Source organism: Thalassophryne amazonica, chromosome 20 (genome assembly GCF_902500255.1).
Source record: "Thalassophryne amazonica chromosome 20, fThaAma1.1, whole genome shotgun sequence".
NCBI classification, from domain to species: Eukaryota; Metazoa; Chordata; class Actinopteri; order Batrachoidiformes; family Batrachoididae; genus Thalassophryne; species Thalassophryne amazonica.
The window spans coordinates 21801191-21819306 of NC_047122.1; the positions used below are offsets into that span (position 1 = coordinate 21801191).

General features: G+C 47.0%; 1 protein-coding gene across 2 annotated transcripts in view; it reads right to left on the reverse strand.

Annotated features, from left to right (window-relative positions):
* Window positions 1-322: 322 nt before the first annotated feature.
* LOC117502267 (voltage-dependent calcium channel gamma-6 subunit-like) overlaps window positions 323-18116 on the reverse strand; it is a 54183-nt gene continuing 36389 nt past the window's right edge. For both annotated transcript variants that reach the window (XM_034161313.1, XM_034161314.1), the window contains exons 5-7: window positions 12045-12119; window positions 2824-2961; window positions 323-1940 (exon numbers count right to left, since the gene is read on the reverse strand). In XM_034161313.1, coding sequence (XP_034017204.1) covers window positions 1720-1940; window positions 2824-2961; window positions 12045-12119 — 434 coding nt within the window. In that variant the 3' untranslated portion in view covers window positions 323-1719. The remainder of the gene's footprint in view (window positions 1941-2823; window positions 2962-12044; window positions 12120-18116) is intronic.

Genomic DNA, 18116 nt, shown 5'->3' on the forward strand with positions numbered 1-18116 from the left:
GCCAGAGCCCAGACCTGAATCTGACTGAACATCTCTGGAGAGATCTGAAAATGTCTGTGCACCGACGCTCCCCATCCAACCTGATGGAGCTTGAGAAGTGCTGCAAAGAGGAATGGACAAAACTGGCCAAAGATAGGTGTGTCAAGTTTGAGGCATCATATTCAAAAAGACTTGAGGCTGTAATTGCTGCCAAAGATGCATCAACAAAGTATTGAGCAAAGGGTGTAAATACTTATGTACATGGAATTTCTTAGTTTGTTTATTTTTAATAAATTGTCAAAAAAAAAAAAAAAAACTTTTTTCATGATGTAATTGTGGGGTGTTGTGAGTAAAATTGTGAGGGGGAAAAATGTATTTACTCCATTTTGGAATATGGCTGTAACATTAAAAAAATGTAGAAAATGTGAAGCACTGTGAATCCTTTCTGGATGCACTGGAAATCATCTGATGATTTAAAAACAGGTCAGAAATATTTCACACTTTGTTCCAACTTTCACTTGAAAATCTCCTGAATCATTATTTTTCTGCAGAAACGTGTGCAATTTTGCAACAAAAGACGGCTTTTTTAAAATATATATACATCTAAGCTACGTATCAGCCATAGTTATTGCTAACAGATGTCATTTAAATGTACTTTGTAAGAACAATAACAAAGATCTGAAGTACAGGAACATGCTACATGTTAGGTCCATTTTTTTCTTGACCTGTTTCATCATGTACAGTATTTTTCTATCACAATATTTTAGCAAATGACTCTTTTCTGTCTATATATTTGTTTTTGCCTCATTTTTTATTTATTATTCATAAGTCAAGTTACAGTAGCAAGAAAATGTTTGGGCATCCTGTGACTTTTACACATTTTTAATGACATTAATTAAAAAAAAAAACTGAATTAACGATGTTCCAAATTCTAAAAATAAAAACATGTTTTTTAAAGTTCCCAGTGAAAACAAGTCTCTATGTAATCATAAAAATTTTAAAAAATCAACGGTAAAATAATGGAATGCAGAAATATGGGCATCGTTCAATATTGCCCAAATAAATCATCACTTTTACAGCCAGTCAAAGACACATTCAGTGACTTGGAAAAGTTCATGTGTCCACTTGTGACTCGTCTCAAGGAAACCGGCTGTAAAAGTGATGATTTAGTTGAGTAACACTAAAAAGATGCCCTGCAGTACTTCAGCAATCCATTATTTGAAGTTTTTATTTAATTTATATCATTTTGCAGACATTTGTCTTCACTCAGTTTAAAGAGCATAATTTTAGAAATTTTAAAATCTGGAAAATCTGAAAATTTTTGTCGTAAAACATTTTTATTTGTAAAAACCCAAGGAGTCCCCAAATTTTTCATGCTGTCATATATTTAAATCCAAGTATTATGTGTGTTACAAGATCACTTAAAACATACACAACAAAATGGAACAATGTGATAAATCTAAAAAACAAAACAACTAGTGACTGCGTGAAGTAACCTAATGAGGGAAGCCACCAAGATACACTGCACTAAAGCACGAGTTAATTAAGTGATTAAATACTACTTAAGTGCATTCCAGTGAAATATTTATCAGAAGTCCTTTAACAAAACCACTGTGTGAGTTTAAGTTGATCCAAAACTCACAATAATTTGCACGACTCCCTATAAAAACCCATTTTGTTTGCTAAGACCTGCTTGCCCCGTGACAGATGGCAGTTAGATGCAATACCACCTCCAGGCCACTAGCTGCTGCTGTCCTTTTGAGGAAGACATCTTTGCCAGGGGCTGTAAGGTAGCGCAAGCAGCACAAAGAGAATCCCACCCATGATGAGGACGGCCCCCGCACACCCGAGACACGACACTGACCAGGCGAGCTCGTGGTGGAGAGGAATCGTGTGGTCGCTAGCAAGGAACGCGAGCACCGACTGATGGAAAACCACCAGCGACAGCAGCACCAGGACACCTGTGGAGCATGGGACACAATTTTTCACAATATTAACCAAATCGATGGAAATGTCATGAATATTGTTTTGAAATATGCGAACATTGTTCATTGATGTTAGTGCACAACCTACTATCTGAAAATGATATTACAGCTATTATGTGCTGAAACAAAATAAATTCTACAGTGATTCAAAAAGTTGTAAACTCTGTGTTGAACCATGAAATTTGTCATAAATTTTGGAAGAAAAAAGTAGTGAATTTGCAAGAGCAAAAATCTGATTATCTGGGATTAAAGCCAAACTTTTACTTTCTTTTCTGTTTTCTTTCTTTCTTTTTTTTATTTTTTGACAAATTCAATTTTTTTTTAGTTTTTTTAGGTCACAGAACTGCAACATTTAACTTTACACGTTTGCCAAACATGCACAGTGCAACGCAGTTTTGGGAGTTTTTCCTCACAAATTTATAAATTTCTTACAAATTTGAGTTTTTTAAACTCGCAAATTTGATTTCTTCCTCAAAAAATTAGGATTTTATAGTCTTGAAAATTCTTCATTTATTTATTTTTAATTATTACCCCTTTCTTTTTATTGTTGGCCCTAATACACTCTCAATATAAATTTTAGCAAATTAAAAAAAAATAAAATAGTGTACTTTATGAAAGGAACAATTATAACAGAAATATACACAATTTGCAACACATAATATAAAATAATAAAAATACAAATAAAAATACTAATGCGTTAAATATAAATTGTTAATTTTGATACATGATGATGTTGCCGATTATCAGCTGTCGGACAAATATTAGATTTTAACTTTTGGGCATAAATGATTCGTTATCAGTAGTTAAAGAAGACAAGAAGGTTTCTGGAGTTTGCTGGACGTCTGCTGGCTGTACGAACCTGACAGAATGAAGCAGACGGACGCCGGCTTGAGGAAGAAGATGATCTCTTTACTCAGGGACATGGTGATGCAGATGGCCCCCATCACCATCAGGAAGAGGCTGAACAACGCCAGCATGGCTGCAGCCATGTTCAAATCTGCACATGGAAGACACTACAGTTCTCACCACAAACTGCTGCAGGGAACGATTCCACGGACTGCTGGAAAAACCTGTTTATTTTGTTATATCTGTTTGCCTGCAGAATTTCTTGACACATTCTCTTCATCACAAGAACAAGAGTTGCAGATTACATGGTGTGACAGCGCTTGAAAAGTGAAGCCATAATGTCTCTGTCGCCCCCTAGTGGCTGGCAGTACAGGCCATAAACCCTGCCCGCTGCAAGTAAGTCGCTGAGATAGAGACAAAATGAAAATTGAAATGAGATTTTCTCAGATGCAAGAGTTGTTGTATTTGTCTTTTTGATAACTTATTTGAGAAGATATTTATGATACTTTTTAAGTAACATGTCTAAGCTACAGTCAATAATTAATTCAAATGGTGGAATTTTTCACAAGTAGCTTCAAATTAAAGAACGTGGTTTTTTTTTTTGTTTGTTTGTTTTTTGTTTTGTTTTTGCAACAGTTTTGCATTGTATCCCAACAGAAAGAGGTTATATAAAAGCGGTGTCGGCGACTGTACGGTCCCCCCTAAAATTTGTCCACCCTGCCTTTACCGCGCATGCGTCATTTCGGTGTGTCAACATCAACAGCGTCATTCAGAGCATCAGCATCGATTCACCGATTATCGCCTTGTTTCTGCTTAAAACAGCCTCATTTCAGCTTGAAACTGACTTTAGAATGATTTAAGAAGTTTTACTTTGTCATCTGATGGTTAATAATCACATTATTCCCTTTGATCGCTTTGGGTGTAGAGTCAGACTCAGAGAGTCAGACTCAGACGCATGCAGAGTGAAGGCACAGTGAATGCAGGGCGGACCAATTTTTAGGGGGGGCTGTTTGGACGGCGACACTGGTGTTCAAGTTAATCTGACAAAGACTCAGAGAGGTGGGCTTGTGACAAGAGGATCCTGGGTTTGAATCCCTGTCACACTGTAAAGTCAGTAAGTGCCCTTTGGCAAGGGCCTTAATCCCCAAAGTTGTTCCCAGTGTGCAGCTGAGCACCTTGCATAGCAGCACGCTGGCATCAGTGTGTGTGTGCGTGTGTGTGGAGGCATCACTGTAAAGAAATAAGAGCTCAGAAATGAGCAGTGAGGAAGTGAAGAGTGATGAAGAGGAATGGCACAATAGTAGACAAAGACAGGAATTAGAAATAAACAAGAAGTCATTTGAGGGGTTAAAGCTGACAAGAGATCTCAAAGGGTGAGAATGAATGATTAAAGAAAAACCTGTTGATTGTGCAGCCAAAGAAAACCAACACTGTAAAAAAGAAAATAAAATAATAGTAAAAATCTGAAGATTCTATTGTTTTTACAAAAAGAAAAAAAACTGTGGTTGCCAGAATAATTCTGTAAAAAAATACAGTAAAAAATATGAAATTCCTACCGAAATTACTGTACATTTTACACAATAAAACCATTCAAATTTAAATAAAATACAAGAATGAGGTAGTCTGAAAATGTAACAAACTGCAGCATCCGCTTTATCTTATTGATCATCTGTGACCAGCTACATCAGCAAGTGCATAGATGATGTGACTGTCTTCAGGGCCATCACCACACGTCCCAACCAGAAGTCGTGGATGACTGCAGAGGTGCGTGCTCTGCTGAAGGCTCGAGACTCCGCCTTCAAAGCTGGAGATAAGGTGGCCCTAAGGAAAGCAAGGGCCAAACTGTCCCGGGCCATCAGAGAGGCGAAGCGCGCATACGGACAGCGGTGACACTCGGCGCATGTGGCAGGGCATCCAGGCCATCACCAACTACAAAACATTACCACCTGCCTGTGGCAGTGATGCCTCCCTTCCAGATGCACTGAACGACTTCTACGCCCGGTTTGAGACACAGAACGGCATGGCAGCGAGGGAGACCTCCCCTCCTCCTGACGACCAGGTACTGTGCCTTACAGCAGCTGATGTGAGGCAAACGCTACGTAGAGTGAACCCATGTAAAGCTGCTGGTCCAGACAACATTCCTGGTAAGGTGCTCAGGGAGTGTACGGACCAGCTGACAGATGTCTTCACAGACATCTTCAACACCTCCCTGGACAGCGCCACCATCCCGACGTGTCTAAAAGAAACCACCATCATACCGGCGTCAAAGAAGTCTTCAGTGTCCTGTCTCAATGACTACCCTCCCGTAGCACTCACACCCATTGTTATGAAGTGCTTCGAGAGGCTTGTCAAGAGGCACATCAAGACCCTGCTGCCTCCTTCATTGGACCCCCTGCAGTTTGCGTATCGTCCCAACCGCTCGACGGACGATGGCATATCCACCACTCTGCACCTGGCACTTACTCACCTGGAAAATAAAGACACTTATGCCCGAATGCTGTTCATAGACTTCAGTTCAGCATTCAACACAATTATCCCTCAGAAACTGATTGGGAAGCTGACCGCACTGGGACTGAATATTTCCCTCTGTAACTGGATCCTGGACTTTCTGACTGGGAGACCCCAGTCGGTCCGGATCGGAAAAAACACCTCCAGCACCACCACGCTGAGCACTGGGGCTCCCCAAGGCTGTGTGCTCAGTCCACTGCTGTTCACTCTACTGACTCACGACTGTGCAGCAATGCACAAATCGAACCACATCATAAAGTTCACTGACAACACGACTGTGGTGGGCCTCATCAGTAAGAACATACAGCATACAGAGAGGAAGTACAACGGTTAGTGGACTGGTGTAGAACCAACAACCTGTCTCTGAACATAGATAAGACCAAAGAGATGGTTGTTGCCTTCAGGAAGACCAAGCGTGATCACCCCCCACTCCACATCGACGGCTCTGCTGTGGAGATCATCAAGAGCACCATGTTCCTTGGAGTTCACCTGGCAGAGAATCTCACCTGGTCCCTCAACATCGGCACCATAACCAAAAAAGCCCATCAGCACCTCTACTTCCTGCGGAGCCTGAAAAAGGCACATCTACCACCCCCCATCCTCACTACATTCTACAGAGGAACCATTGAGAGCATCCTGAGCAGCTGCATTACTGCCTGGTTTGGGAACTGCACCGCATCGGATCACAAGTCCCTGCAGCGGATTGTGAGAACGGCTGAGAAGATCATTGGTGTGTCTCTCTCCACCATCATGGACATTTACACCACACGCTACATCCGCAAGGCAATCAGCATTGTGGATGACCACACACACCCCTCACACACTCTCTTCACCCTTCTACCATCTGGAAAAAGGTACCGCAGCATCCGGGCCCACATATCCAGACTGTGTAACAGCTTCTTCCCACAAGCCATCAGACTCCTGAACTCTTCCCATAAGCCATCAGACTCCTGAACAGCCAGAGTCTGGTCTGATAATTGCACACATCTCATTGACTGATCGAACACACACACACACACACATACACCTCACCTACAAAGACAATAATCAAAACTGAAAAGCTGCTGCTAAAAATAAGTCTGTTTAAAATTATACTCCCTGCACCACCTCCTCCCCACTAATGTGGTCCTGTGTATTTATTGTATATTGTATATTATTATACAATAGACCGTCGTGAGACAGGTTAGTTTTACCCTACTGATGATGTGTTCTTTCAATAGTAATCCTGCTCAGTACGAGAGGAACCGCAGATTCAGACATTTGGTGTATGGGCTTGGCTGAGGAGCCAATGCTGCGAAGCTACCATCTGTGGAATTATGACTGAACGCCTCTAAGTCAGAATCCTGCCTAGATGAAGCGATACCGAAGCGCCATGGATTTTTGGTTGGCCCCTGATAGCTGGGCCTCCCCCCGGGGGGGGGCCCGGTGAGCAGAGCCGCTCGTGACTGGACTGGGGCGCGACCGTATATGCGTCCGCCCCTCTCCTCCCACGCAACTCATGTTTGTGGAGAACCTGGTGCTAAATTAGAACCTCCATGACCAGTGAAAGATCAAAGACCGAGACGTCGCCCGGTATGGCGGAGCCGGGGTCCCTCCCTGGAGCCAGGCCTGGGGTTGGGGCTCGCGCGCGAGCACCTGGTGGTCGGGCCTTAGCCCATGGGGCCTGGCCGGACTCAGCCCGAAGGAGCAACGTGGGCCCGCCCTCCTGTGGGTTCACCACCTGCAGAGGGGGCCATGGGGGTCAGGTGCAGAGAGGATTGGGTGGCGGTTGAGGGTGGGTGTCCCGGCGGCCCGGTCCATGCTCACAGCCCCTGGCTGTTGGGACGTGGAATGTCACCTCGCTGGGTGGCAAGGAGCCTGAGCTTGTGCGGGAGGTTGAGAGATACCAACTAGAGATAGTCGGGCTCACCTCCACGCACAGCATGGGCTCTGGTACCCAACTCCTGGAGGGGGGCTGGACGCTTAATTTTTCTGGCGTTGCCCACGGGAAGAGGCGGAGAGCTGGGGTTGCATTGCTTATTGCTCCCCAGCTCAGTCGCCATGTGTTGGAGTTCACTCCGGTGAACGAGAGGGTCGCGTCCCTATGCCTTCGGGTCGGAGACAGGTCTCTCACTGTTGTCTCGGCCTACGGGCCGAGCGGCAGTGCAGAGTACCCGACCTTCCTGGAGTCCCTGGGAGGGGTACTAGATAGCGCTCCGACTGGGGACTCCATTGTTCTCCTGGGGGATTTCAATGCCCACGTGGGCGGCGACAGTGAGACCTGGAGGGGGGTGATCGGGAAGCACAGCCTCCCCGATCTGAACCCGAGTGGTGTTCAGCTGATGGACTTCTGTGCTAGTCACAGTTTGTCCATCACGAACACCATGTTCAAGCACAAGGGTGTCCATAAGTGCACGTGGCACCAGGACACCCTGAGCCGGAGGTCAATGATCGACTTTGTAGTCATATCATCTGACCTTCGGTCACGTGTCTCGGACACTCGAGTAAAGAGAGGGGCAGAGCTGTCGACCGATCACCACCTGGTGGTGAGTTGGATCTGCTGGGAGGGGAGGAAGCCGGTCAGACCTGGCAGGCCCAAACGTATTGTGAGGGTCTACTGGGAACGACTGGCAGAACCCTCTGTCAAGGAGGTCTTCAACTCCCACCTCCGGGAGAGCTTCTCCCAGATCCCGGGGGAGGTTGGAGACATGGAGTCCGAGTGGACCATGTTCTCCACCTCCATTGTTGATGCGGCCGCTCGTAGCTGTGGTCGCAAGGTCTCTGGTGCCTGTTGTGGCGGCAATCCCCGAACCCGGTGCTGGACACCGGAAGTAAGGGATGCCGTCAAGCTGAAGAAGGAGTCCTACTTATCTTTGTTGGTAGGTGGGACCCCAGAGGCAGCTGACAGGTACCGGCAGGCCAAGCGTGCCGCAGCCCGTGCGGTCGCAGAGGCAAAAACTCGGGTCTGGGAGGAGTTCGGGGAGGCTATGGAGGAGGACTATCGGTCGGCCTAGAAGAGATTCTGGCAAACTGTCCGACGCCTCAGGAGGCGGAAGCAGCTCTCCATCTGCACTGTTTATGGTGTGGGTGGGGAGCTGTTGACCCTGACTGGGGATGTTGATGGGCGCTGGAAGGAGTACTTTGAGGATCTCCTCAATCCCATCGTCACGTCTTCCGAAGAGGAAGCAGAGACTGGGGACCCAGAGGCGGACTCATCCATTACCCAGGCAGAAGTCACCGAGGTGGTTAGAAAGCTCCTCGGTGGCAAGGCTCCTGGGGTGGATGAAATCCGTCCTGAGTACCTTAAGTCTCTGGATGTTGTGGGACTGTCTTGGCTGACACGCCTCTGCAACATCGTATGGCAATCGGGGACAGTGCCTCTGGATTGGCAGACCGGGGTGGTGGTCCCTCTGTTTAAGAAGGGGGACCAGAGGGTGTGTTCCAACTATAGGGGGATCACACTCCTCAGCCTCCCCGGTAAGGTCTATTCCAGAGTACTGGAGAGGAGAATTCGACCGATGGTCGAATCTCGGATTCAGGAGGAGCAGTGTGGTTTTCGTCCTGGTCGCAGCACACTGGACCAGCTCTACACGCTCCATCGGGTGCTCGAGGGTTCATGGGAGTTCGCCCAACCAGTCCACATGTGTTTTGTGGATCTGGAGAAGGCATTCGACCGTGTCCCTCGGGGCGCCCTGTGGGGAGTGCTCCGGGAGTACGGGGTCCGGGGTCCTTTGCTAAGGGCTATCTGGTCCCTGTACGACCGCAGCAGGAGCTTGGTTCGCATTGCCGGTAGTAAGTCAAACCTGTTTCCAGTGCACGTTGGCCTCCGCCAGGGCTGCCCTTTGTCACCGGTTCTGTTCATTATTTTTATGGACAGAATTTCTAGGCGCAGCCAGGGTGTAGAGGGGGTCTGGTTTGGGAACCACAGAATCTCGTCTCTGCTGTTTGCGGACGATGTGGTTCTGTTGGCTTTGTCAAATCAGGACCTTCAGCGTGCACTGGGGCGGTTTGCAGCCGAGTGTGAGGCATCCAGGATGAGGATCAGCACCTCCAAATCCGAGGCCATGGTTCTCGACCGGAAAAAGGTGCTTTGCCCTCTTCAGGTCGGTGGAGTGTCCTTGCCTCAAGTGGAGGAGTTTAAGTATCTCGGGGTCTTGTTCACGAGTGAGGGATGGATGGAGCGTGAGATCGATAGACGGATCGGTGCAGCGTCTGCAGTGATGCGGTTGCTGTATCGGACCGTCTGTTGTGAAAGTGTAGGAACACGGACCCACAACAGGGGGCGCAAATGAACGGACAATGGAGAAGGTAAATAACAAGTTTTACTGTTGTGAAACGAGCACAACCAATACAACAATCAACAATTTGGGATTAAGCCGAATTCTGCTGGTGTCGTGTGGGCAGGCTCGAAGGTAGGAGACGTCCGTTCGAGTCGAACCGGAACCACCCAGATCTCCTCTGCCACCGAACCCTGGAAATACCGGAACCGCCAAGTCCCGAAGTCCCAGGTGGCCACTGCCTCCGCTCGTCGGATCCGGTACTGCTGGCAAGAGAGAGCAACAAACACACAGGTGTGGATGCGGCTGCACCCAGTAACACGGAGAGGGAAGAAGCCGCCTCCACCTCTCGTCACGTTAAAACAGGAAGGTGAGTACTTATCCAAGCAATTGGCTTTCGGTAGTCAGCTGTCCTGAAAGGTTTAACACGTATTATCAAATATACAGAATATGCTGCAGAGAAGGTTACCTCTATCTCAAGGCGATATCTCGGCACTGAGGTGGAGACGCCGTCCTGCTGATATACCTCCGTGCTGAGTGGAACAGCTGTGTCCAGTGATGGGTGACAGCTGTCACCCTGGCTGCTCTCGTGAGGCGGCAGCGCCCTCTGGTGCCTGGAGCCCACACTCCAGGCAGGGCGCCCTCTGGTGGTGGTGGGCCAGCAGTACCTCCTCTTCAGCGGCCCACACAACACCGTCGTGGTGAAGAGAGAGCTGAGTAGGGGGGCAAAGCTCTCGATTTACCGATTGATCTACGTTCCGATCCTCACCTATGGTCATGAGATTTGGCTCATGACCGAAAGAACGAGATCACGGGTACAAGCGGCCGAGATGAGTTTCCTCTGCAGGGTGGCTGGGTGCTCCCTTAGAGATAGGGTGAGGAGCTCGGTCACTCGGGAGGAGCTCGGAGTCGAGCCGCTGCTCCTCCACATCGAAAGGAGTCAGTTGAGGTGGCTCGGGCATCTTTTCCGGATGCCCCCTGGACGCCTCGCTGGAGAGGTGTTCCGGGCACGTCCCATTGGGAGGAGGCTCCGGGGAAGACCCAGGACATGCTGGAAGGATTACATCTCTCGGCTGGCTTGGGAACGCCTTGGGGTTCCCCCAGAGGAGCTGGGGGAGGTGTGTGTGGATCGGGAGGACTGGGCGGCTTTGCTTGAGCTGCTGCCCCCGCGACCCGACTCCGGATAAAGCGGAAGAAAATGGATGGATGGATGGATGTATATTATTAGCACCTTGGTCCTGGAGGAACGTTGTTTCGTCTCACTATGTAGTGTACATGATTGAAATGACAATAAAAAACCACTTGACACTTGACTTGACACTTGATATTTGCTTACTCAGTAAAAATATTTTCATATGGCAATAAGATATACAATTCATTGTTTTCAGAGTAGTTGCTGTTGTGTGACAGCACGATGGCACAATCTCTAAGCGTGCTAATTCCCAGGTGAAATATCTCAGGTTCAAAACTTCCTGAGGTCCATTGACCTGATCGAGCTGGAGGTGTTAAAATAATAATAATAATAATATAATCAAAATGGGGATCCCATGCCAAAGCTTTTGTCGCGGCACTGAGCAAAACTCGAACAGCACAAAAAATTCTCACTGAATGGGAATAAATGCACAAAATGTAACAGCTGCATTTAAATTATATGAAAAAAATATTAATTTAAAACAACATATGTTGATTTAGCAACAACTGCAGCACTGCTTAATTTACTGTTTTGAAATGTAAATTACAGCAACTTTATACCATAAAATGTAAAGGTTGTTTTATAAAGGCATTTACACATTTTTGCTGTTTTTTGTTTGTTTGTTTGTTTGTTTTGTTTTGTTTTTTTCTCAGAGAAAGTGCCATGTTTCTTTATGCGTCATGTTTTACCCCTTTAGCGCCTGCCCTCAAATGAGACGGCGCTGCCCAACTGCGGCGCCTCAGACAACCTTGTGTCGATGTCGCGGCACTTCTAACTGCATTATGAGCTTCCCAGAAGAATGCATTTTGCCAAAGTATGTTGAAGTTCAAGAAGAAACTTCTTAGTTAAAATAGTTCCAAGACATGGGAAAACATGGAATATCCTAGTTCATCATGAACATTCTCCCCAGACTCTAAGGTTTTCCAACGTATGGACCAGGGTTCAAACAATGACACCCTCTGTTAGCTGGGGAATGACATAAAATACAAAATTGGAATTCAGGAAATATTCCTGAGGTGCTCAGAATTATTTATACGACCTCTAAAGTTGGAGTTTGTCACCTCCCAAATTCCCACTTGTCATTGAACGCAGCATCACACAAATGTCAAAGTTCATTTTAGCACCCCCCCCCCCCCCCCAAAAAAAAGAATAAGTATAAGGAGTTTTATTTTATTTATTCATATTTTTTTCATATTCTTCATTTGTTGAAGAATCTTCAAAAGGCAGGCAGCGATCCAGTGGAGGATTAGAGAAAAGCCCAACAGACATGTGACTCACTGTTCTCAGTTGTTTTCTGAAACATCACAGCGTTTTCTCCAGTGGTGAAAAACTTGAAGTAGGTACAGTTTGATTCTGCAGGACAAAAGACAGGAAGAGCTTTTGTGAGTGAGACGGACGGATAATAGCTGCAGACAACCTGATGAATGTCTCCTTCAAATTCAAGGTCACGTGTCCCTCTCTTAACTTGTTTGTGTCTACTCTTTCATTTCAGCTGCTCTCCAAAAAAACATAATCCACCGTGACTATCAACGCCAACCTGAAGGTGACAGTCTGAGGTTTCATGCACATGATCTCTCACCTTTACTTAGTGCCATCAAATGCCTCATTTTCCCCCCACAGAAATTATAATCACCAATTCTGTTAAGAACCTGAACTCAATAAAATCCTTACAATCACACCTCACTGACCCCAAGATAAAGTTAACAAGGTTTTGTTTCTGTCTGTAGTAAATCTGTGTTAATGTTAAAACTGGTCTCAAACTGGTGGCCCAAGGGCCTCATACAGCCCATCAGCCTGTAGTTTATGGCCAACAGTGCTTTTTATGTCATTAGATAGTTTTCTGAATTTCATATAAAGATTTCACTTATGTGCAGAACATTACAAGAAACGATGCTCCTTCCCATCTAATTCTCAGGCTCAGATTTCCAAACATTACGGTAAAGCTCGCTGAATCCAGTTGCTCATTGTTGCAGCCAGTCTGCTCTATGTTAGTCTGATCCTGTCAGCTCTCAGAAACTAAGCGGCGTAGGCCCTGGTTAGTACTTGGATAGGAGACCTCCAGAACACAAGGGACTGTGTGTGTTTCTCCAGGTAAAACGTCAGGAAGGGCATCCGGTGTCAAACTTGTGCCAAATACCAGTGCGGATCTGGTTGTATCTGCTGCAGAGAGCCCGAACATATGGGAGGAGCTGGAGGAACAACAACACAAGGTTGTGCTGTCGGTGGCAGTCTGTGCAGTATAGAGTTGGTGAAGAAAAAAGTCAGAAATGAATGAGATGTAAGTGGAGTCATTTTTGTGGGATTCTGAAGAATTAAACAAGAAACCCTGAAAATGACATGAGATAATCTCCAAAGAAAGTGTATCAAAATTTGTAAGGTCAGTATTATATAAAATGCACAGCTCAAACCCGGAACATTAATTTGACTCTGGAAAAGTCAAATTAAAAATTATGTTTTATTGTTCAGGTGGGAGGACATAACTTTGGGTACTTGGACAATATTATTTACATTTATACTTCATGACTTTCTTAGTGCTTTGTGACCTGGACCTTTGACCTCAGAATTACATCTTCAATACTATATTGAAATTATTTTTTTTTATTACATGAGATATACTTTATTGATCTCACAGTGAAGAAATTATGTTTATACTCCAGTTACCTCAGACAGCAATTAGTCCACAATTATTACTTGTTTACCGTAACAATGGCACACATCAGAATTAAAGACAGCACATATACATTTGGCATTGTTTATGTGCACTAAATTTGAAGAAGTCCGTTATCCAAATTGAGGCAAGTGGGTGAAGGTCTCCCAGCAACCCTGAGTTGCTCCACTGTCAGCTTGGGGGGGCAGCAGCAGCTAAAACCACGCCGCCCCCGCAGAAGGGAAGGGGGTGACGTGAGCAGAAGCCAGAGTGGGGTGTGTGTGATGGGGGTACGAGGGGGGTGGGGAGATGGAGTGGAGCATGCTTCAGTCCTATGAAAAACAGTTTATTGTCTTTGTGAGTTGAGATAAGAAACAGCCAAATGTTCACCAAGTCCTGAAGACATTCTGGAGGAAAACAGTCAGGCAATTTGTCCTTCAGGCTTGATAAGCCTGTAATGTTATGGTTTGAGCAGTGAAAAACACTTTATACAGTTCCACTTGAACAACCAAATCCCAATTATGAATTAAGAATATTCCCAATTATGAATTAAGAATATTCCCTGGCCTTCATCTGCAAGCATCTGCTCCAAGATGTTATCCAATTTGCGTCTGAGTTCAAGAGTCATCGCAGTCTGAGAATACACTGCCTTGCCCACCTCGTTAATCATGACAGACAAGCGAGGGGCCGTGGTTCTTGATGCTGCCGTCTTGCCAATTTTCCGATAGATCAGGGCAGCACATAAGCTGGAAAGTACTAGCCCTGCTACCATAAGACCAAAAATGAATAAATCCTCGACGTCCTCAACAGAGAAAGGCGCCAAGCATGTAATACGCCAAGACCCCCAAGAGTCGAGAACATAGCCCGCAGGATGTGTTCCATCTGGTAGGTAGGATCCCACGGTCCTGACCTTCTTGTAGAAAAGATGGTGTCAATAGCATTCAGAGACCAGCTGATCAATTCCACGGATAATCCAATAGTACTCCAATAGAACCAGTATCCAATATAATTTGAGGAATTCACAGACTGGTGAAGTAGGGACTTGAATGTTAAAGCAGAGAGCAGAGATAAGGGAGAGTGGAGGAGATGTGACCGCCCTCATCGGAGTCCCAAGCTGAATGATTCATGAGCTGAACATTCACATCCAAGCTAAGATTCTGTAATTGATAATATGAGTGAAGCGTCACACAGCGGCGTGAAGCTCACTCATGGTACAGTGCATCCTAAACAGGAAGTGCCAATTTTCAAATCCACAGTAGAACAGGAAATGTTCAAATGTCAAACACTTCCTGGATCGTCACTTCCTGGATTGACAGACGAGATCCCATGGAATCTCGCGGGAACTCAGTGGCAAGCTCACACTCAAACAGGAAGTGCCAATTTATCAGTCACAGTGAAACAGGAAATGGTCAAATGTCAAACACGTCCTGGCATGGGTGGAGCTAGAGTGGAGGCCAGGGTTTCACTGGACTCTCCTGAAATCTGATTGGACACAGATGATTGACATGTCAAGGCACCACATGTCTGGTTGAAAGAGCTGCATTTTCAAATCACTGAGTCACATTGACTGCTAGTTTCCTCCTGTCCAGTAGTTTGTGCTGTGTACCACAAAAAGTTCTAATCCACCTTAGTAGAAGAAGAAAAATGTTTGCTTCAGATTTGAACTGAACATGTCGTTTGAACTATGGACTTCTAATCACACCAAACATATTGGTGAGTAAACGACCGTATTTTATGTCAGAAATGAGGTCAATGTTGTTAAAAGCAGCATTTCTCCTTTAATTCAGGTTGGTTTATGTACACATGTTTTAAACTAACATCAGCAGCTGGTGGTCATACAAGCATCAAATTCAGCACAAATACAGCTGGAGCTAAATTAATGGAGGAACTTTAACTTTTGACCCCTGTACAAACTGAAACTGACCTTTGTCACCATTCTTGTTGCTTTAACCTCATAACATTCAGTCACAGATTGTCCAAACTATACCTTTTTTGGAATCTTTATGATCAGTCAAATAATGTGGTGTAGTTTTCTATATGATTGGAGCATCTTGTTGTGTGGGCCACCAGAAGAGGAGGTACTGCTGGCCCACCACCAGAGGGCGCCCTGCCTGAAGTGCGGGCTTCAGGCACGAGAGGGTGCTGCCGCCACGGACACAGCCAGGAGTGACAGCTGTCACTCATTAATTCCTGACAGCTGTCACTCGTTCTTCATCATCGCACTCCATAAAACCCAGACGTCATCTCCACCTCATCGCCGAGATATCGTACTTCTTTGGAGGTAATAGACTCAGCCGTTCGTGTTTTGCAATATATCTGTATATTGTGAGTGTTTGCAGGAGTACCGGTCCCTCTTTCCGTGGAAGCTGTGTGAGTGCAGGACGGCACTCTTTTCCCCTGAGGAATCACTGCGGTACTCCACAGAATATTGAGTGAGAGGTGGAGGTGGCATTCCCACCGTTGTTGTTACGGGGTGTACACACACCCACACTTGACAGTCTTTGTTCTACGCCAGCAGTACCAGATCCGACAGTCGGGGACGGTGATCACCTGGGAATTCGGGACTTGGCGGCTCCAGTATTCACCAGGTTCGGTGGCGGCGGAAATCGTGTGGTTCCGGCTCTTCTCAGGACAGACGTCTTCTATCCTCGAGCCTGCCAACACGTCACCTTTGTGGATTGACTGTAATCATATTCTGAGATTGTCTGTATATTCGTTGTGCACCTTCACAACATTAAATTGTTACTTTTTGGCTCATCTATTGACCGTTCATTTGCGCCCCCTGTTGTGGGTCCGTGTCACTACACTTTCACAACAGGATATCTCGGCCAGCGTCATGGACTCCGAGGGGCGTCACCCGGCTGTTGAACGACCAATGGGAGAGCAGGGAGCGCAGGCGTCTGCAGGAGGCGTGATTGGTGAGCTGCAGCACATTCTCACCGCCTTTACGGCTCGGTTGGATCAAATGACCGAGCAAAACATCCTCCTGAACCGCAGGGTGGAGGCTCTCTCTGCGCAGGTGGCGGCGAGCGCTCAGGGCGCTGCTGCAGCTCCTCCTCCTGCCGACCCTGTGCAGGATATGAACGTTCCAGTGGTGGTTCAACAACCCCTCCCACCATCCCCTGAAGCATACATAAGCCCTCCTGAGCCGTACGGAGGTTGTGTGGAGACGTGCGCGGACTTTCTCATGCAGTGTTCGCTCGTCTTCGCACAACGTCCCGTCATGTACGCGTCAGATGCTAGTAAAATAGCTTATGTGATTGCTCTGCTTCGGGGTAAGGCACGCGCCTGGGCTACGGCGCTCTGGGAACAGAACTCACGGTTGTTATCAGCATACACTGGGTTTGTGGGGGAGTTCAGAACAGTGTTTGATCACCCTAACAGAGGAGAGACCGCTTCAACAATGCTGCTGTCAATGCGACAGGGGCGCCGGTGCGCAGCCGAATATGCAGTCGACTTCCGCATCGCGGCTGCGAGGTCCGGCTGGAATAACATTGCGCTCCGTGCCGCCTTCATAAACGGACTGTCATTGGTCCTGAAGGAGCATCTGGTTGCTAAGGAGGAACCGCGGGATTTAGATGGGCTTATCGATCTCGTTATACGGTTAGACAATCGGTTGGAGGAACGCCGTCGGGAGCGAGGCGAAGGACGTGGCCGGATACGCGCCGTCCCTCTCCCTTCCGGGTTCGAAAAGGGGCCGCCCTCCCCATGCTCCACAGCCGCAGCGCTCCGTGGAGCAACAGCTCCCCCTGCTGACGTTGTTAGGGAAACGCACAGGGCCAAAATGAGGAGGCTGGTCCGCGGGGAGTGTTTTCTCTGCAGCTCAAAGGAGCACACACAGAAAAACTGCCCCAAACGGCCACAACAACAACCGCCCTCAGAGACTGGGCTAAGGGGGGGTCAAAACATTCACGTGGGACACACACAGATTGCCACATGACTCCCAGTTACAATCCTGAGCGGGGATTTAACCCTTCAAGCCCCAGCACTGGTGGACACGGGGTCAGAAGGGAATTTGCTAGACAGCAGATGGGCAAGGGAGGTAGGGCTCCCTCTGGTGGCGCTTCCTTCGCCATTGCAGGTGCGGGCACTAGATGGCACCCTCCTCCCTTTAATCACACACAAGACACAACCAGTAACTCTGGTGGTGTCTGGAAACCATCGGGAGGAGATTGAGTTTTTTGTAACTCCTTCTACCTCCTGTGTGATTTTGGGCTTCCCATGGATGTTGAAGCACAATCCCCGGATTGATTGGCCGTCTGGGGTGGTGGTTCAGTGGAGCGAAACCTGCCATCGGGTGTGTTTAGGATCCTCGGTTCCTCCCGGTTTACAGGCTAAGGAGGAGGTCAAAGTCCCTCCCAATCTGACGGCAGTGCCGGTTGAGTACCACGATCTTGCTGACGTCTTCAGCAAGGATCTGGCACTCACCCTTCCCCCGCACCGTCCGTACGATTGTGCCATTGATTTGGTTCCAGGCGCTGAGTTCCCGTCCAGCAGGCTGTACAACTTCTCACGTCCATGCATTGATTACAGGGGGCTGAATGAGATTACGGTTCACAACCAATACCCGTTGCCATTGTTGGATTCCGTGTTCACCCCCCTGCATGGAGCCAAGATCTTTACTAAGCTGGATCTTAGAAATGCGTATCACCTGGTTCGGATCTGGAAGGGAGACGAGTGGAAGACGGCATTTTAACACCCCG